At 35.6% G+C, this 20,897-nt stretch overlaps 1 protein-coding gene across 1 annotated transcript in view; it reads right to left on the minus strand.

The window, feature by feature from the left end:
- The window catches only part of fryb (furry homolog b (Drosophila)), a 64,075-nt gene extending 53,260 nt beyond the window's left edge, over positions 1-10,815 (minus strand). The window contains exons 1-2 of the mRNA XM_073829046.1: positions 10,746-10,815; positions 4,659-4,849 (exon numbers count right to left, since the gene is read on the minus strand). Of these exons, the coding sequence (XP_073685147.1) occupies positions 4,659-4,849; positions 10,746-10,815 (261 nt within the window). The remainder of the gene's footprint in view (positions 1-4,658; positions 4,850-10,745) is intronic.
- Between the last annotated feature and the right edge of the window lie 10,082 nt (positions 10,816-20,897).

Here is a 20,897-nt window from a genome sequence, read left to right on the forward strand (position 1 = left end):
CGGCCGCGAGCGGAAACTCAAACAGTGAAAGTGAGTTGTTCAAAACCTTTCTTTTTAGTAAACTGTGTGTACACGAACAATGTTCTCAATGCTCGAGTTCATGTGTAGAGACCCAGGCGATACTTCGAGCAAAGTGTCATGGTGTGTCGAGCCTTCTTAGTGTTGTAAAAATATCGATTTTGATGCGCTCAGATGTATGCCCCTAGTATTCCCATTCACCGGCCACTGACCACAAAACTAAATCACGGTCAATCTCAAAAACGGCTCGTTTGTCGTAATTATGCTTTTAGATATAAGTTTGTCTCGTTTACAGTAAAAAAAAACAGCCCAGGTTGCATTTTGGCAACAGTTATCCTTTAACTGGGGTTGGGTCTGGAGGTCAAATCAAGTGATTAACCCCATAACACTCAGACACACTCGTGGACACGCACACACACTTTCAGGCTGATGAGGGTGGACAGGGTCAAAGGAGAGCTGGGATTCTAAAAACAGGCTGAATATATGTGACCCTGGACCACAAAACCAGTCTTAAGTCGCTGGGGTATATTTGTAGCAATAGCCAAAAATACATTTTATGTCAAAATTATTGATTTTTCTTTTATGCCAAAAATCATTAGGAAATTCAGTAAAGTTCATGTTCCATGAACATTTTTTGTAAAATTCCTACTGTAAACATATCAAAATGTAATTTTTGATTAGTAATATGCATTGTTAAGAACTTAATTTGGACAACTTTAAAGGTGATTTTCTCAGTATTTTGATTTTTTTGCACCCTCAGATTTCAGATATTCAAATAGATGTATCTCGGCCAAATATTGTCCTATCCTAACAAACCATACATCAATAGAAAGCTTATTTATTGAGCTTTCATATGATGTATACATCTCAGTTTTGTAAAATTTAACCTTATGACTGGTTTTGTGGTCCAGGGTCACATATAGTGTTGGGCGATATGCTCAATTTTCATATCGCCCTATCGTCAGCCTGAGAGATCGCCGATACACGATACTATCGTGCTAATTTAATTAATTATCTATGTACTAAATTCCTTATTCGTTTTGTAAAGGTAGACTTTCTTTTGGCATATGATTAAGTTGTGCGTGTACAGAGCGCTGACTGTAGTTCTGCCGGAGTTGTTCAAGTTACTTTCGGTTTCATTCTCTGCTATCGTCAGTGAGTGAGTTGTAAATGTGCGTGCCAGAATGTAAATGAATGAATCTTTCTTTACCCGTCATATTGCGAGTATGTTACCGCTGTATGTCTGACCGTTATCATCAGGTGATGGTGTAGTTCAGTTCATATTGAATACGGAGAAGTGATGCGAGTGTAATTCACGTGCGTATGTTTAGCGCCATCTGATCGCATCGTAACTCTAATTAACGCCTATAGACGTTACTGAGATGAATGTTTATGTTTACTATATACAGACTGATTATGATACATCGTAATTAATTCAGCCTGAACCAGGTTTTACTACCTCTGTTATCCTAATGACTGCAATGCTAATATAATATAACACTCCCTTTAGAATCTACCACCCTACTGTATGATGAAAATCTCCCATTTTCACTGCACGAGGTGCGTTAAGGCGCTGTGGCCTCTCTATGCGTGTGTTTATACCGCGGCAAGTTTCTGAAGCATCCTAGAACAGACTTTTTGTGCTGCATTGCTAAAGTTAAGTTCTTTGTTGACGGATAATAATAATAATCGTCTAACTATCGTCAAAGGCATCAGCAACAGGCGATATCTCTGACTATCGTCGATACACGATACTATCGTCTATCGGCACAACCCTAGTCACATATATGTCTAGGTCATGGCTGAATCTGATGTGAAGTTACTGCTGTGATCTATAAATTGTAAACTGTACATTACTGGCTGTTAACTTGAAAACGGGCCTGATAAAACTCAGCACCTCAGATGCGATGACAAAGTCATGAATGTGAACTTGATTCATTAGCTTAAAGCACACACTGTCTGGACGCAGTATGTCTGCGCACAGAGATATTAGTTAAATGGGTGTGCTGAGAGCTTTGCCTGCTTCCTGTTTGCTCTGTGAGCTTTTTGGCTTTAACATACCAAGTAGATGAAACCCATTCCTGTCCACTTAAATCTGCACTCTGGCATAATGGAATTACATTGATACAGAAAGACCAGGCAACCTGAGCCACTGCAGCAAAATCAGACACAGTATCTCACGGCTATTAGTGCAGTTTGAAGATATATTGTGAAGTATTAACATTCGATGCCTGCCAACTAAAGCAATTACAAATGAAAGCCACAGCAGAGTCATTAATGACTTGTATGCCAGGGCTGTTACATATCTTTCCTCCTCCGCCTAATTGATTCAGACAGCATACTGTACACTTCCTGTTTTTGTAGACTACTCAACATACCAGAGAATCAGCTAAAATGAGGCATACGAAAGCCTCAAACCCAACTCTGACTTGTGGTGACTGCTAGACGATATTTACAGTTGAAGTAAAAAATTTACATAATCTGCAGTATCTGCAAAACGTTAATTATTTGACCAAAATAAGAGGGATCATACAAAATGCAGGTTATTTTTTTTTATTTAGCACTGACTTGAATAAGATATTTCAATTAAAAAATGTTTACATATAGTCCTCAAGAGAAAATTAGAGTTGAATTTATAAAAATGCCTCCGTTCAAAAGTTTACATGCATTTGACTCTTAAAACTATGATACCTGAATGATCCTCAGCTGTGTTTGTTTGTTTGTTTAGTGATAGTTGGTCATGAGTTCCTTGTTTTTCCTTAACAGTTAAAGGGATAGTTCACCCAAAAATGAAAATTTGATGTTTATCTGCTTACCCCCAGGGCATCCAAGATGTAGGTGACTTTGTTTCCTCAGCAGTGCAGTCTGCCAGCCAAATAATAGAGGTGGATGGGCACCAAACCTTTAAAAGTAAACAAAAACATGCACAGACAAATCCAAATTACACCCTGCGGCTCGTGACGATACATTGATGTCCTAAGACATGAAACGATCGGTTTTTGTGAGAAACTGAACAGTATTTATATCATTTTTTACCTTTGATACACAGCCACGTCCATCTGTCCTGAGCACGAGCTTTGCATCCGGCTCGTGACATGTGTATACTCTCTGGCGTAGTATACGCAAACGCCGTAAGGGGAAATCGGTTAAAAGTCCCGGATGAGTTTGCGCAAGCAAATGTAATCTTTTAGCTTTAAATCGGTTTGAACAATCAGGATAAGCGCAAGTAATTACCATTTTGAATAGCTGCTATACCCACAGTCTGTGTGCACTGTGTAAACAATGAGTGTCGTATACACGCGACAGATAGCTTCCGGCGTTTGCGTATACTACGTCAGAGCGCGTTCACATGTCACGAGCCGAAAGCTAAACTCGTGCTCAGGAGAGATGGACGTGGCTGTGTATCAAAGGTAAAAAATGATATAAATACTGTTCAGTTTCTCACAAAAACCGTTTCGAGTCTTAGAACATCAGTGTATCGTCACGAGCCGCAGGGTGTAATTTGGATTTGTCTGTGTATGTTTTTCTTTCCTCTAAAGATTTGGTAACCATTGACTGCCATTATTTGACTGACAGACTGCACCGGTTTTTGTTAAAAATCTTTGTTTGTGTTCTGCTGAGGAAACAAAGTCACCTACATCTTGGATACCCTGGGGGTAAGCAAATAATAATCAAATTAACATTTTTGGGTGAACTATCCCTTTAAACTGCACGCTGTTCTTTAGAAAAATCCTTCAGGTTCCACAAATTCTTTGGGTATTCAGCATTTTTGTGTATTTGAACCCTTTCCAACAATGACTGTATGATTTTTCTCATAAGCAACTATTACAGAAAGTTCAAACGCTCAGTGATGCTTCAAAAGGAAACACAATGCATTAACAGATGGGGGTGAAAGCTTTTTGAATTTGAAGATCAGAGTAAATGTAACTTATTTTGCCTTCTGGTGAACATGTAAGTATCTTCTGTAGCTTCTGAAGGGCAGTACTAAATAAAAAAAAATGATATTTAGGCAAAATAAGAAAAATGTACACAACCTCATTCTGTTCAAAAGTTTACACCCTTGGCTCTTAATGCATCGTGTTTCATTCTAAAGCATCAGTGAGTGTTTGAACCTTCTGTAATAGTTGCACATGAGTCCCTCAGTTGTCCTCAGTTTGTGAGAACTGAAGGATTTTTCTGAAGAACAGCAGGTTCAGGGCAAACAAGGAACTCATGAACAACTTTCACTAAACAAAAAAAAAACAGCTGTGGATCATTCAGGTAACAACACAGTATTAAGAATCAATGTATGTAAGCGTATGTATGTAAACTTTTGAACAGGGTCATTTTTATAAAGTGAACTCTTATTTTATATTTGTGGACTATATGTAAACATATTTTAAGTGAAATATCTTACTCAGGTCAGTACTAAATAAAAAAAAACATGCATTTTGTATGAACCCTCTTATTTTGGTCAAATAATTAACATTTTGCAGATTCTGCAAGGTGTATGTAAACTTTTAACTTCAACTGTATTTGCATTTGAGGTCTTGTGTCTCAGATAATCTGCATGCAAATGCTTTGGAAAATTAGATCCCAAGAGATGCTTAACTTTGTCTAGCTTGAAAAATGTCTAACATCAAACAAAAAAGGTCTCTTACCAGTGGTTCTGCCATGATGATGCGGATTTTGCGTTCAGACAGGGTGGTGAAGTTGGCGAACAGGCTTTTGAGGACATACTCGCCCGGTTTGCTCTCGGGGTCCACGGTAACCGGCATGGTGGCAACGGGACCTTTCCTCTCGCCCGGAGCGCTGCTCACTTGGGGGAGGGGGCGCTTTCCTACGGGGGATGCTGGGAACGCACAAAAAAAGGTATATTAGTTCATTCTATACATGACTTGGTGGGCTGTGCACCAACAAGCTCTGACATGTTGTGTGGTGCTGGAGTCAATACAACTTGGGTGATTTTCTGATCCCACACTGAGGCAAAGTGCCTGACCAATCAAATGCTTCATGATGAAATCATATTAGATTAGCAAATTAAAGAAAATGACCGATATTTTGACAGATATGAGATACTGAAAGTGCTGCTGTCAGTGTTAGGGTTGAGGCCTGAGTCTGTGCCTTGAGAGCACCATCTCACATCGGCCAGAGATGAAGCAGCTGGTGTTTTCATTTTTGGCATGACCATGTCATCGCTCCCAAAGGGGGGAGGGGGGTCAGCAGGTTGGCCGGGGCCGGGGGAGCCCACGTCATGTGGCTACAGGGGCTTCGAGCATGTGCTCCTCTTAGAATAGACCCCTGCAACCTCACAAGTCACAAGCTGCAAAAGGAATAGAAAAAAAATCCTAATTCCTAACAGCAACATGAGCAGTTTAGAGACTTGCAGCAACTTAAAATGAGGCAATTACCTTGAAATTATGATTGCATAAGTGCCTTTATGACCAGTTATAACAGGACTGTTAAAGTGATCACTAATTAATTAGTTTTTGCTCATTTAAAATTAAATGAATCCATGTAAAAACAGTGACGCACTGCTGCTTAATGTTAACTGAAGCAGCATCAAATGTAGACAATTTCTCCACACAGTCACAATTACACTTCTGAAGTCTTTAGTGTCAACTAGATCTTTAGTTTTCTGAAGAATATACAAGTGGTGTTTGCGGTTTCTGTAATATTCTGGTGTTCAGATATAGTTCGGACATTCTTTGTGTATGCTTGAATAAAGAAATGCACTGTATGTCAGGCTGGTATTTTGTGATCTAAAGTTCCTCTGGCAGACCAGAGTTTAAACTTCACACCATGTTAATGGGAGTTCATGACCCGACACCAGGGCTCCACTGCTTAGGTCAAGTGAAGAACAATGAAATGATTAGTACTGAGGCTAAATGACATGAGACAAACCACCTAGACGGAAGCCAGAATATTTAAAAGCTGTTGGATGCCTATTTTCAAACAGGAACTAAACAGACATTGAACATTTGTTAATCATCAACTACATATGGTTCGCTTGACAGTCATCTGTAAATTACATTAATGTCAACTACGTTATTTATGGACAAATAGTGGACGTCAGTTGACACCTCTGAAGTTGCTGTCGAGCCTGAATGAGGAGGGGAGCTGAATTGTGAAATATTCTGCTTGCTTCATGAGCCTTGAACACACTATCAGGAATCCACAGAATGCAGCCTCCTTACAGCAAGCGTTGAGAACATGAACAACACCCACGCACCCGCAGACCGTTCGCTCGGTGGCACCTACCAAGCCCCTTGATGAAGCTGATGACGCTGGCCCGACTCCACCGCACGGGAGAAAGCTCCATGATGCGGCCGTGTCAGTTCCAGTAATCCAAAACAAAACTAGCCCTCTACCTCCACCAGAGCTCCATACTTCCCATCTGTCTTTCCACCCTGTCTAGGTGGACCCGCACCATGCTGGGCAGCCCTATCAAACAGCCACAAACTTGGAACAGCAGGGCTTCGCTCTCGGAGTTATGGGAGCAGGAGACCGCAAGTTCAAGGAAACACAGCCTTCCTGAGTAGCTCCAAGTAGACTTTTGATAAAAGCAAGCCCTAACTGAGGAGAAGGTCAAGCTGGAATTCAAGCAAAGCCAAGAGAGAGAGTGAAAGATTGAGTGAGTAAGAGAGAGAGGGTGGGAGGGACTATGTGGCACTATATTTAACCTCAGCACTGACACACACTCTTCTGACACATTCATTTCTTTTTAACGGGAGTACACACAATTAAGCTTCAAAACATGCATACATATAAAACGTGTGCATTTCAGTGAAATCTATAAAAGCATTACATTGTATAAAAAAATTACAATGTCCTTTATGAATATGCAGTGTGACATCATAATAGGGCTGGGCGATTAATCGAAAAGTAATCGAAATCGACATTCAGAACCTATAATCGATCAAATTTTTCCAGGTCAATTATTTCAATTACTTTCCCTTTAAAAACACTACTGCGTGTGGAGTCACGTGACCCCGCTCCGTTATGTTGCGTTATTCCGCAGACATGTCGATGGAGAGCTTAAACAGTATTTATACAGTAAAAAGTATTTACAGGATATACAAGTGTAATTTTATTTAGAAGAGATACTGCTTATTTTCTACTTTTAATATTTATTATTATTATTTTGTAAATAATTTATTTTGTTTCCAAAAGTGCAAGTTATTTATTTTTGTGACTTTTCATTTTAAGCAATGTGTGCTTTAATTTCAGTTGTTCAACACTGATGTTCAATAAATAATCATAGATAGTAGATAGTGTGTGCACCCTTCATTCAAAAATCTCTCACTTGTAATATGTGCGCATATTTAATGTACAAAACTTGTCAGTGAACTATAGGGCAAAATTTTTTTTTATTTAAATATAATTAAATATAATTTTATTAATGAATAAAATAATCGTTCATTAATCGTAATCGGGTTAAAATGTTCAATTAATCGAGATTTTGATTTTAGGCCAAATCGCCCAGCCCTACATCATAATACCCGTTATGAAGTCATAATGCATTTATGATATCATCACTGGATTTCATTGGAATTCATGCTCACTGAAACAAAGTGAAACATCTTAATGCTCATTGTGACACCTTACTGGATATCACTGCACACTTCAGTGAATCCAGTGATTTTTAAATTATATTTCACTATATGTGATATAATATTCACTGGATATCATAGGTGTGAAATAAATATGCTAACTGTGACTGTTGTAACACCTACACTGAACATTCCAATGAGTCCAGTGGTATCCAGTGAAACGCAGTCATGACTTTCACAACAGCCGTTCTGATATCATATTTCACTCCATTACGGCATTCGACTGGATGCCTCTGGATTCACTGGAGTGTGCAGTGATGGTGTCACAATAGCCATTTTGATACTATGTTTATATCATACCTGTCATATCCAGTGAAATATGTTATCAGAATGGCTGTTGTCTCACCCTCACTGCACACTCCAGTGATCCAGTAGTATCCAGTATAATGAAGTGATTACTGTCACAAATGATATTATGATCATATTGCACTTTATCACTGCATTTCACTGGATATAACTGGATTCACTGGAGTGTGCAGTGATGGTGTCATAACAGCTATTCTGACATCATATTTCACTGGATTTGAATTCCAGTAAAATTAAGTGATGCTACAATAACCATTATGATAACATAATAATTTCCAGTAAAAATGTCTATTGCATCAATAATTGGATAATTGAACGGGTATTAGACATCATAAATGCACATAGTGGAAGTAGTTTGAAATGAATAAATGGCTCTTTTGAGACGGATCTTTCGGTCAAAAGACCTATATTCTCATAATTTAACAGTCTAAAGAATGTTTACCTATTTATAAAAATGACATCATCATGGAAATACTAATAGTTCAAAACTTAACACTAAAATAACATGCTTTTGCATTTTCCAAAAAGCATTATAAAAAAAATTTATTCAAGAAAAAGTTATGTTATATATGCTACCAAAAGAGGGTAAAATTTATCTAAAGGAACCCATTTGTCCCTAAACTACAGTTAAGTACATACGCAATAATGATACACACCATTATCTGTATAATGACTACTAGATCCAGTCCAAGCGATTGCTCGGAAATACTGTAATCGCACTAGATACTCACTCCTGATAATGACCAAGCATGTCTAAGAGTATGCTAAAAACAGCCAGCGACTGCACTTTATTTATCTATATAACCATACAAGACCCTTTCTCCATTAACCTAACTCTTTATCTTGCCTTGATTATTTTCTACTCCTGCTCATCTTAATAATCACTTTGTACACAAACGTTAATTCAAACCAGATTGACCTTACATAAAAAAGGGCAGATCCAACAGAAAAGACTGAGCATCTGGAAAGCGTAGCCAAGTAATAGCGAATTAAACAGACAGAGAAAGAGCATGCAAAAGAAAAAAAAATGAGAGAGAGAGCATGCAGAAAAAGAGATCAGAGGGGCTGGAAAGAGATTTGAGTGGATTTGCTTGAGTGAGTTAGCAGACTGTTACCAGGCCACCTGTTCTACTTCACAGGGATGGAGCAGCACGTCTAAAACACACGGGAACAAATTAACAGCCACTGGACAGCAACACAGCTTCTTTGTACAAGAAAAACATATCTTTATCACCTTCAGTTGAAAGTAATACCTCTGCTGACAGTGCAAGTTAGGGATCCCTCTCACACACGAACACACACTACAGAGCAGCGACTTCACATGTCAAACTGTAGGTATTTGAAGAGGTCATTTGTGAGGTTAAGACCTGGTTTATACAGGTCAAACTCAGTGATGTAACCTTTTTGCACCAGCAGCATATTATCATACAGCACCTTCAAAGTCAACTATTCAAAAAAAAAGAGATTGATATCTTCACAGAATTTTTATATCTCACAATTCTGACTTCATTTCTCAGAATTGCGAGTTTATATCTCGTAATTCTGACTTTATAACTTGCATTTATGACTTTCTATCTCACAATTCTGACTTTATAACTTGCAAAAAGTCAGAATTGTGAAATAACAAGTCGCAATAACCTTTTTTATTTTTTATTTAGTGGCGGAAACTAGGTTCCATACAAACTGTAATGTCTGACTTTTTTTTGTAAATATTTTACATACATGACCCTGGACCACAAAACTAGTCGTTAAGTGTAAATTTTTTGATATTGAGATTTATACACCATTTAAAAGCTAAGTAAATAAGCTTATCACTGATGTATGTTAGGATAGGACAACATTTGGCTGAGATTTAACTATTTGAAAATCTGGAATCTGAGGTTGCCAAAAAATTTAAATATTGAGAAAATCGCACATTATTAATCAAAAATTAAGTTTCGATATATTTATGGTAGGAAATTTAAAAAACATCTTTATGGAACATGATCTTCACTTAATATCCTAATGATTTTTGGCATAAAAGAAAAATACCTGTTTTACTTAAGACTGGTTTTGTGGTCCATGTTCACATATGGTTGTAACAACTAATCTATACAATAAATGTAATAATAAATGCAACAAATAATCAACATAATAATCAATGATGAATTAAAACAATTAAATAAAGCTGCAGTTACAACCATTTTAATCTTAACTAAAATAGTTTCTGAAATAATTCAGGTACACAAAGTTCCATTTGTCTCTCATGCAAAACAATGACACTATATTCCACTCAGTATTCATAAAATGATGCATATACGTCATACATAACATAGAATAACCTTGACATGGTGCACACTCACACGCAGTTGTGTTTGCACACTGAGAGGTATTGACGTGCTCAAACGCTGCACGTGATGAAAAACAACAGCACAAATCCTCCTGATCACGTCACGAGCCCCTTTGGTCTGCAGTCATTACATAACGCAACCTCTCCAGCCAAACACTAATGAACCGGACACACGCACGCATTCAACATCACCAGTAACATCCTGAGTGCATCTATGAGTGTGACTATTGGATAACAAGAGTCTGTAGTCTCTCAGCAATAACAGAAGGATGTAAACATCCCAGAGTGAACTGAACCACTAAAGTCTCGTGATAAAGTTGACATGAAACCGATGATGTTTAGTGCTTAGCGCTATAAAACTGAGGAAACACACAGATTCAGCAGATCATAAACAACTCTGTCCTACAACAGGGTCACCACACGAATGCAGTGAACGGCGTCTCACGTAGATGTAGAATACTGTGTGTTTGTGCGTATGTGTGTGCTGAGTTCGTACTCACTGCTGCCCCAGGATTTCAGCAGAGACTTGATGCTGATCTCAAAAAAGCCTGAGTCCTGCTGGCTGGCCATGGCTGGGTAGCAGGCTCAGTCGCTGTAGCGACACAGAGATGAGAATCCAGGCAGAGAGAGCTGGTGGAGTGATGCAAACGGAAAAAGAGAGAGAGGCCGCTTTACAGCGCCATACGCTGCAGCACTGTCTTTCGCTATGTGTCCTGTGTCTGCTCTGAGCACGAACTGTTCTCTCCTCTACCTCTCTCTTTCCTGCCCCCTCCCTCACTCACACTCTCTCATCAGCCACTCTCTCTCTCTCTCTCTCACTCTGCATTAAGAGGATTGGCTCTCAGAGAGAGAATGAAAGAGAGAGCTGCTGTTGGTATTGTCCAGTCTCCCTGAGAAGGACATCAAGAAAAAAGGAGAGGGGAGGGGGTTGTTTGTTTACTGCAGTACTGCCCCGAACAGATTGGTACAGAACAACTGTACCTTAATGTTCCTGTTTGCCATCCTGACATTTCACATCAAGTAAATATGTTTTCAGTAGAATGACGCTGCAGAGATTGCAAGTTCATTTGTTAATACTTTTATTCTTAATGTGTTATGAGCAAAACAGCTTTCAGTGTATCAACACAAAAACGTCTATATCTACTGTATGCATAATATTTTAATATTACTATTAATTTTAATGCCATTATATTTTAATATTAGTATATTTAAGGAATAGTTTACCTAAGAAGGAAAATTTGCTGAACATTTACCCTCATGCCACCCTAGATGTAGATGAGTTTGTTTCTTCATAGGAACTGGAGAAATTTCTCGATATCTCGATATGAAGTCCACAATATGATATTTATTGCGATATTTAAAAAAACAAAAAAACAAATGAAGACTTGGAAGAAATTAAAATTTTGTACATTTTAAAATAAATTTTAAATTTACTATCTGATGCACTTTAGAGTTCCAAATTAAGAGCTCCAACCCATGTTCTCAACTAAGAACACTTGTACTTGTACCTGAAATTTAAAGGGGACTCAACCCTCTTTTTATTTATGGTATACTGTCTCGGTCTAAATTACATTCACACTGGTGTTTTACAAAGCCAAACAAATTAGAATATAACAACAATTTTATATTAATGTTATTCCTATGACAGTAATAGATATATATATTAAAACAATTGCACTGTAAAATAAATGAAAATTAATATTTCGTAGGTATATTATTTTTGCTTTACATTACAGTAGGGAAATTATGAGCTGATCAACTGAATGAAGACCTTTTGTTTCGTATTGTCATGTGACCACGATGATATCGAAACAGTTTTGGTATCACGATACCATGATATTGATAATATTGTTGCATCCTTAGTTAATTGATTGAGTTGAGTCTTGTGGATTACTTGTGGATTATTGTGATGTTTTATCCAGGGCTCTGAACCGGTTCAAGGAACGAAAACGAAAACCGAAAACAATTGACATTGAACAGGAACAAAAACAAAAACGAAAACAAAATCAATTTTAATCGTTCTGAACAGAAACGGAAACAGAAATTCCAAATTAACCGGTTAATAACGGTATTTTTATCGTTCTCTTTATTATATCAATTTGGCAGACCAAAAACATGAATTCAAATTGTGTGCGCAAATGCGACGGTGACGCATACACCGTAAAATGCCCGCGAAGCAGACATAAGCAGAGCCCTTTCTGATGCGACGAGCTTAAGGTTACCAAGCACCTGGCTGTTTCATGTGCAAAGGTATGTTTAGGTTTAAGTTATTGTAGCCTAATTAAAACTTGTAGTTAAAATTATGCATTACGTTTTCTTTTGCTTTTATGCATTAAATGTAAAAGCATAACTATCTGGAGTTTGAGTTTTGTTTGAGTGAAAATAGCCTATAATTGGCTATATTAGGTAAGGAATATGCCGTAGCCAGCTATGAGGTCACCGAGGTCTGGACCTCGGTCATTTTTGTATATTCAAAAATAAAATGCCAAGCTCTCTGAATGATTATTTAGCCGTTTAAACCACCTCATATCACATGAGTGTTTGCAATTCATGTTGATGCGAGAAGGTAGCGCAGTGAACGGGGCTTGAGAGCGCGTTGAGTGAGAGCGCGTGTGCAGCCTCCGTTTGTTGCCAGATCCACCTATTATACGTGTATTTTGACTCATTTTTCCAATTTATTGTGACACTTTGGGACGTTTATAAAGTGGAAAGTTGAACGTTAGTGTTACTGATATATTAATCTTATTTACAAAACACAAGATTTGAACTTATTTCGGATATCTTTTTCTTTATTTTTGTAATTGCTTGTTTTTCGTAGCAATATCCGGCAACATTGTACATTCATAAAAAAAATCTTTTAGACAATCTGTAATTTAATTGCTGACAGGAAGATAACACAATCGGTAAGACAAACGCAGCGATCATCGTTAATATCTGAAAGAAATGTATAACACTATCAAAAACAATAGCATAATACAAATCTGTTTGTTACAGAATGAAATAGGCTACTATGACAAATAACGTTACCGTTACTGGCCAGCAGGAAGACGTCTCATGCTCTTTAGTCAACGTTAAGTCATCAAAAAAACATTAATTAAAGCGGTGTTTCTCAACCTTACTTCGGACCTCAATTTTCAAACCCTAGTTACGGCCTTCAGGTGAACTCGTTTACTTTCGGTTTTAAAGACAAGAAGTTCAGATGACACGAACACGGAATTTGGTTGAATCATTTGTAAACATAATGCCAAACATGTTATTAAAAGGCACACACTATCTATCTATCTATCTATCTATCTATCTATCTATCTATCTATCTATCTATCTATCGCGCCGTGTAATAAAATAACGTTATTAACCGGTATTTTTTCTAGAAAACCGTTCTCGGAACGCATTGTTTAATGAGGAACGCAAGAACAGAAACGTTATAATATCGATTCTGCTCGGAGTGAACCGGATGGATTTTTTTTTTCGTTTTTAAGCCCTGGTTTTATCAGCAGTTTGAATCCTTGCAAAGGATCCATTGGCAGTAATGCAAGTCATGTAATAAAAAATTTCTCCAAATCTGTTCATGAGGGTAAGCTCAGCAAATGTAATTTTTTGTCTGAACTATTCCTTTAAAATTAAGCAGTTTAAAGGGGTCATGAACTGAGTAATCAAAATTCCCTTGATCCTTTTACATATAAGAGGGCATTGTACTATAAAACATCCTGAAAGTTTCAAAACTCAAAACTTTCTTGTTAGTCTAAAACATCTTATATTGACCTCAATCTGCTAAAACGGCAGGTTGTGGAATGTGCCACTTTATGACGAAACAGTGTGGCTAAACACCGCCTCTGCAGAAGATCAACACCTGCTTCTACATTACTGCCTGTTTAGCTCTGCCCACCGATTTACGCATGCAGTGTAAATAGCGAGAGGCAAACGCAGGTCTACGCAGAAACCAAACGAGATGGCTCAGAAGTTGTGGAAAAACAGTCTTTGCATCACCTTCCTTCTGATCTCCATATTAGGAAATAAAGGATTAAAGGGTTACTCCCCCCCCAAATTTTGTCATTAATTACTTACCCCCATGTCGTTCCAAACCCGTAAAAGCTTTGTTTGTCTTCGGAACACAATTTAAGATATTTTGGATAAAAACCGGGAGCTTGGTGGCTGTCTTATTGAGACAGCCAGCGTAAGCTGTTTTCTGTCAGCTGGAGGTAAGTGATTAATGACTAAATCTTCATTTTGGGGTGGAGTAACCCTTTAATTTTATTTTGAATGAAGATCCAGACCATCGCAGATTCGTTTACAAACAAGGCACAATTCAGCGCAGGACTTTCAGAAAGATTGAAACTAAAAGACGATGTTGTGCCGACTATATTGGATCCGACAGTAATGTCGCAACACACAAATTTGAGTAACAGTTTTTATTATGTGGTCACTATTGCTTTTTCTGTTAATACAGATCGTTTGTACAGATCGAGTGTTTAATCATTTTCAACCTAAATCACAGCAGCGTCTATGAAGGATGTAGGCTGTCAAACATACACAACTGTTAGCCAATCATATCAGTGAGCCTACAATTCACCACGTCTATTAAAACAGAGCATTCCGATGAGGGGGTCAAAACAGAACAGAAAATAGCCTATTACTTCTAAATTATGGACCTTAGAGAACAGCACAAAATAAAAAACAAAGGCAGTTCATGACCCCTTTAAAATTATATGCACAATTACATTTCATAAGGTGCAGCAGGTGGAGGGCAACACATGAATCGTGTGACCTTGTGTGTTCACCGTGCACAACAGGATGACAAGTCAGTGTGTGGGAATGGGAATACATCGTCACCCCATCTGCTGGCTGACACGCAGCACTGCATCCAAACACTTAGATCACACAAGGCATGTGCTCTCGAACACGCATACAGTAAGCAGAAAGCATTGCATAGGTTTCTAAAGCAAAAATATGATTCAGTACTTCACTGCTGAGCATTCAATTTGACTCATGCAGAAGGCACAACTGTTAACTTTATGACATCATTGTCTTGTCTGTCTGCTTTTTTTAAATTCCCAAGACAGTGATGTCACCACTGGGTAATGTCCCTATAGGACAAAGGGCAACAGAAAGCTTTGCTTCAAGATATTAAACAAATCACAACCAGTCCAAATGATACACTAGAATCTAACTGATTCACACCTTTTGCCTTTTACGTCCAAAAAGGAGACAAAGAGGGAGGAGACTAGAGCTGATTCATACGAACCTGTAAGGCTGGTCTGATCAACAACAAATGTATGGCCAGTATGCAACATGCCTGACTTAATTGTTTTTTGGAACCAGAGCATTCCTTTAAATGTAAAAATCAAAATATTAATTTATTTAAATCTTGTGCTTTTTAAAGACGTCTCTTATGCTCACCAAGGTTTCAAAAATACAATTGAAACAGTAATATTGTGAAATATTATTACAACTGTTTTCTATTTTCACATTTCCAAATCTAATTCCTGTGACAGCAAAACATCTTATTTACAAAACATACTTTTTAAATGGAACAAACAAAGCGCTGTGTTGCGTTAATAGTCGATATACATCAGTACAGGAATGTGATGCTAATCTTTCAGATGTTCACTCACAGCAGACAGAACGTAAGACTTGTGGAAGGATGAAAGTGAATAGTTTCCATGTGAAAGCAGTTGGATTTAATATTTGTTAACAGCGGTTGGCGACTTACCAAACATGTTCTCCTCTCTTTATCTTTCCAGAAATTCTTGTTCTTTTTCTTTTTGTTCTCTTTTGCCTTGCCTATATTAAGATGTCCACAGAAAGCAGCTAAAAAGAAACGCTGATAACCCTAATGATAAGTATTATTGCTTCTCTTTGCAAACATACAGCATGTTTACGCCAAATGAACAGTTTTGGCATACTGTATAACTGTATGACAACTTGACTGACAGATTATATAATTAGCCCAGTGTATTATAGCTCTCAGCCAAAGGACTGGAGAAAGATCATTCGCGTTCTGTCACATTAAATGTGAAACTGAGAGGAACTGATCTTTATTCTGCATTACCAAACAATGTCATATAACAAATGAGGGAGATTAAATATGCGCACTGTGTAAATCGCTTTAACTTGCTTATTATTTCAATATTTTATTGTGTTACTTACTGCATATGACAGATGCAGCTTGCTTCATATTTAGAGAGCCATAAAAATGTCTCGTTTCTGACAAAGCTCTGGTAAACACTGAGGTATTTATATGCAATAAAGTGGTGACATAAATCAATACAAAATGAATTATGTGTTTGCCCCAAAAAAGTTTGGAAATGTGCAGTTTGCGGTGTGTTGAATTGAGGAGTGTCTGGGTCTCTTGAGGGTTTTACTGCTACTGCGGAGCTCTCCCTGCGGCCCCGGGCACATCTCCACAGCAGCTGGGGTCACACCCTTCACTTCCACCACACACAAACGCTCTCACGGTTTCGTCTGGCGAGCTGCTTCAAAGAAATCACTTTAAAGTACAGCTTACTGTCCAACTGACAAAATAGATGATCACAAAAATTTGAGGTGATTTTGATAGCCATTCCAACCAGTCTGGTTTCTTTCTTCTGATATTCTGAAGAATGTTTTAAACTGTTTTTGCCCATACAATGAAAGCCAATGGCATCAACAACACTTTCCTGAATTCAGTTTTAATGGTTTAATATAATTGTATTCATCAAAAATAATGTCTAATCAATTGAATTCATAAAATGTAATAATAGTAATAATATTGAATTCATTAAACTTAATAACAACAATAATAATAATATTGAATACATAAAACTTAACAATAATATTAATAATAATGAATTCATTAAACTTAATAATAATATTGAATTCATTACACATAATAAAAATAATATTGAATTCATAAAACTTAATAATTATTATTGTTATGAATTCATAAAACGTAATAATAATATTGAATTCATTAAACAGAATAAAACATTTAATTCATAAAACTTAATAATAATAATAATAATAATAATAATGAATTTATTAAACATAATAATAATAATGATAATAGTAACACTGAATTCATAAAACCTAATAATAAAAACAACAATAATATTGAATTAATTAAACGTAGTAATAATAATAATGAATTTATAAAGCATAATAATAATATTGAATTATTTAAACTTAATAATAATAATAATGAATTAATTAAACTTAATAATAAAACAATTCTTGAATTCATAAAACTTATATAATAATAATAATAATAATAATAATAACAAATTATTAAAAAGATAATATATAAAAAGAATAATAATAACACTGAATTAAACTTAATAATAATGATAATGAATTCATAAAACTTAATAAAAATAATAATACTGAATTCATTAAACTTAATAATAATGATGAACTCATAAAACTTAATAATAATAACAATAATAATACTGAATTTGTTAAACTAAACAACAACAATAATAATATTGAATTCATAAAGCTTAAAAAGAATATTTATTCAGTAAACTTAACAACAACAATAATAATAATAATGATATTGAATTCATAAAACATGATGATAATAATAATAATAATAATAATTAATTCATAAACGTTTATAATAATAATACTGAATTCATAAATTAATTAATATTATTATACTATTACATTCATAAAAGTTTATAATGATGATAAAAATAAATGTTAATAATAATAATGAATTTATTAAACTTAATAATATTGAATTCAAAAAATTTAATAACAACAATTATAATAACAATATTCAATTAAATAATAATAATAATAATAACAATACTAATAATGAATCAATAAAATAATAATAATAATGAACTCCTAAAACTTAATAATAATAGTAACAATAACAACAATAATAATACTGAATTTATTTAACTAAATAATAAATTAATTGCAATTTTAACTATAACAGTTCCCTACAATTTTTTTTTTTTTTTTAGAAATTCTCTGTTGTCTGTTTTAAATTTTCTATATTACTCTTATGATTTAATACAAATGTATTACCAAAAATGATTGTAATCAAATGAATGCATTAAACTTAATTAAAAGAATTTGAATAATTTAATTAACCTTTTAAAATGTAATCAAATAAAACATGGATGAACATTTTTAATTTTCCAAAAAAAATATTGTCCTAAAAACTGTTCTTGTTAACTGTTACTGTTGTTTTAAATATTTTTTTGTTTTTACTACTTTTAGAAGTACATTGTACAATAGTAATGTATTTTTGTCAAAATTTCTTCAAGTTAAACAGACTTTGAACAGACTAGGCTTCTTCTTTTTTCAGTTTATATTTACAGCCGTACTTTTGATTTATTCTCCCACATTTTGCCAAATTCTATGACATTGTGCGTTACACTATAAATTGCATTTTTATGACTGGATTCTGTGATTTTGTCTGCGTTTTCTGCATTGCATACATCATACGGTCCTAAACAAACCCCAATGACTTCCATTGTACGTCTGTTAAAAGGATATTTAAACATGGTAAACATTGTAAAACGTGTCTGGCAATCAGATGCGATGTTTAATTGCCAAGCCAAACAAAGAGCGCTGCTATAAAAGCCATGCAGGACAATAACGTATAGTCATGCCTGCAGGTGCAAGCTAAAAACAGTACAGCTGCTTAAAATAGTTTGAGTTATTAATGAAGAGCAATTAAATGTTGAGTCAGGTGTTTGTTTTGCTACATTACTCATATTAGGCATCAATTTCTGATATTCCTAGCAAACGTTTTTGATATTATTCTGTGCTACGAGAGCAGTCACACTCGGCTAATCTTTACAAGAAACCCCCAGAATTCCAAGCATTCTGAGCGTCAGGCGGCCTCTGCCAGCTGTTAGACTCTGGCACAGGGATCACTGACTCATAACTATCCAGCGACTGGGATCCTGTTACCATGATACTAGTTCCGTGTCAGAGCTGGTGAGCAAACTGCTTTCCAAAAGCAATGATCTAATTGGGCTCTTTCCAATAAGAGTCAGTGACGGGTCAAGATGCTAAAATTAAATAAGGAAAACTGAGAGACCCTCTTGCACATCATGAACATACTTAACAAATCTTTGGATCTGGAACAACATGAGTGTGAGTAAATAAAATCTACATAAATCGCTGTACATGAATGATTCATGGGAGATATAGGTGTCTACTCAGCAGAAACCCTTAATATAGCTAGCTGGCCACCCCACTCACAAGATGCTTCTGTCTCTTTTTTCTTGATAAATTGATAGCTCTCAATAAATGGCTATAGCCAATGGTTAAATATTAGGGAAACAATTATTTCCTAGAGACCTCAGTAACATTGGTAATTAATCAGTGATACTTCCCTCCAGTCATAAAAAAGATGCCATTAAACAAATATTAAAAATATACTGTCTTTATGTTGTTTCTACATTAATTTGAAGATTGCAATATAAAAGTATATTTTAAAAAAAACTTTAATGTTAGGTGGGATTAATCTCAATTAATTACAAATAATCTTATTTAATTCCAATTAATTACAGAAAAAAAAGTGTGATAATCAGTTAATTCTTTAATTGCTTCATTATTCTAAGCCCTTGTTGAGACAGCCAGAATTTTCTGTTATTTTTTTGTAGTCAGTACAGGAAAAACACATCAAACCATCTTATAAAATCCATTTGATTAAATAGGTTTTAGTTCATGTGTGTCCGTGAGGATTTCAAGATTTTTTTCCCCATAATTAACTGTTGTTACATCACATTTTGAGACAAGAAGACTTCATTACCCCATTGCATACTGTTGAAAAGTGACAGTAAAGGCATTTATAATTTTACAAAAGATATTTCTTTAACGGTGGTATATGTTACTCTATTTACCTAGTATTTACAATGTTTTGGATTCCGCCCTCATGAAAAACGCAATCATTGGCAAAACATTAATTTCTAGTGTCTCAAACATATTGAACCTACACAGGTTTGCATTATTATTTCAACCAATGCCGACATGCTAGGAAAAATTATTATATAAAAACTGTTCAGTTTCTTTCACAGACAAATTGTTTTGTGTGTTAAGACCTAAATTTATCGTCACAAGCCGCAGGGTTTAAACTGGTTTTGTCTGTGTATGTTTTGTTGACTCTTAAAGCCGAGGGTCTCATTGACTGCCATTATATGACAGACAGACTACAATGGTTTAAGTTAAAAATCTTTCTTTGTGTTCTACTGAAGAAACAAAGTCACCTACATCTTGGAAGCCCTGGGGGTAAGCAGATAAACATCAAATTTTCATTTTTGGGTGAACTATCCCTTTAAATTGATTAAAAGTCATAATAAAGACTATTATTTCATGTTACAAAAGATGTCTATTTCAGATAAATGCTGTTCTTCTGAACTTTCTATTCATCAAAGAAACCGGAAAACATTCTACTCAGCTGTTTTCAACATAATAATAAGAATAAATGTTTTTTGAGCAGCAAATGAGAATATTAGAATGATTTCTGAAGGATCATGTGACTGGAGTAAAAATTCAGCTTTAAAATCACAGGAATAAATTTTTAAATATTTTCGAATAGAAAACAGTTATTTTAAATAGTAAAAACATTTTAGCATTTTACTGGTTTTGCTGTACTTTGGATCAAATAAATGCAGGCTTGGTGGGAAGAAGAGGCTTCTTTAAAAAAAAAA

This window comes from Garra rufa, chromosome 23, assembly GCF_049309525.1.
Source record: "Garra rufa chromosome 23, GarRuf1.0, whole genome shotgun sequence".
NCBI classification, from domain to species: Eukaryota; Metazoa; Chordata; class Actinopteri; order Cypriniformes; family Cyprinidae; genus Garra; species Garra rufa.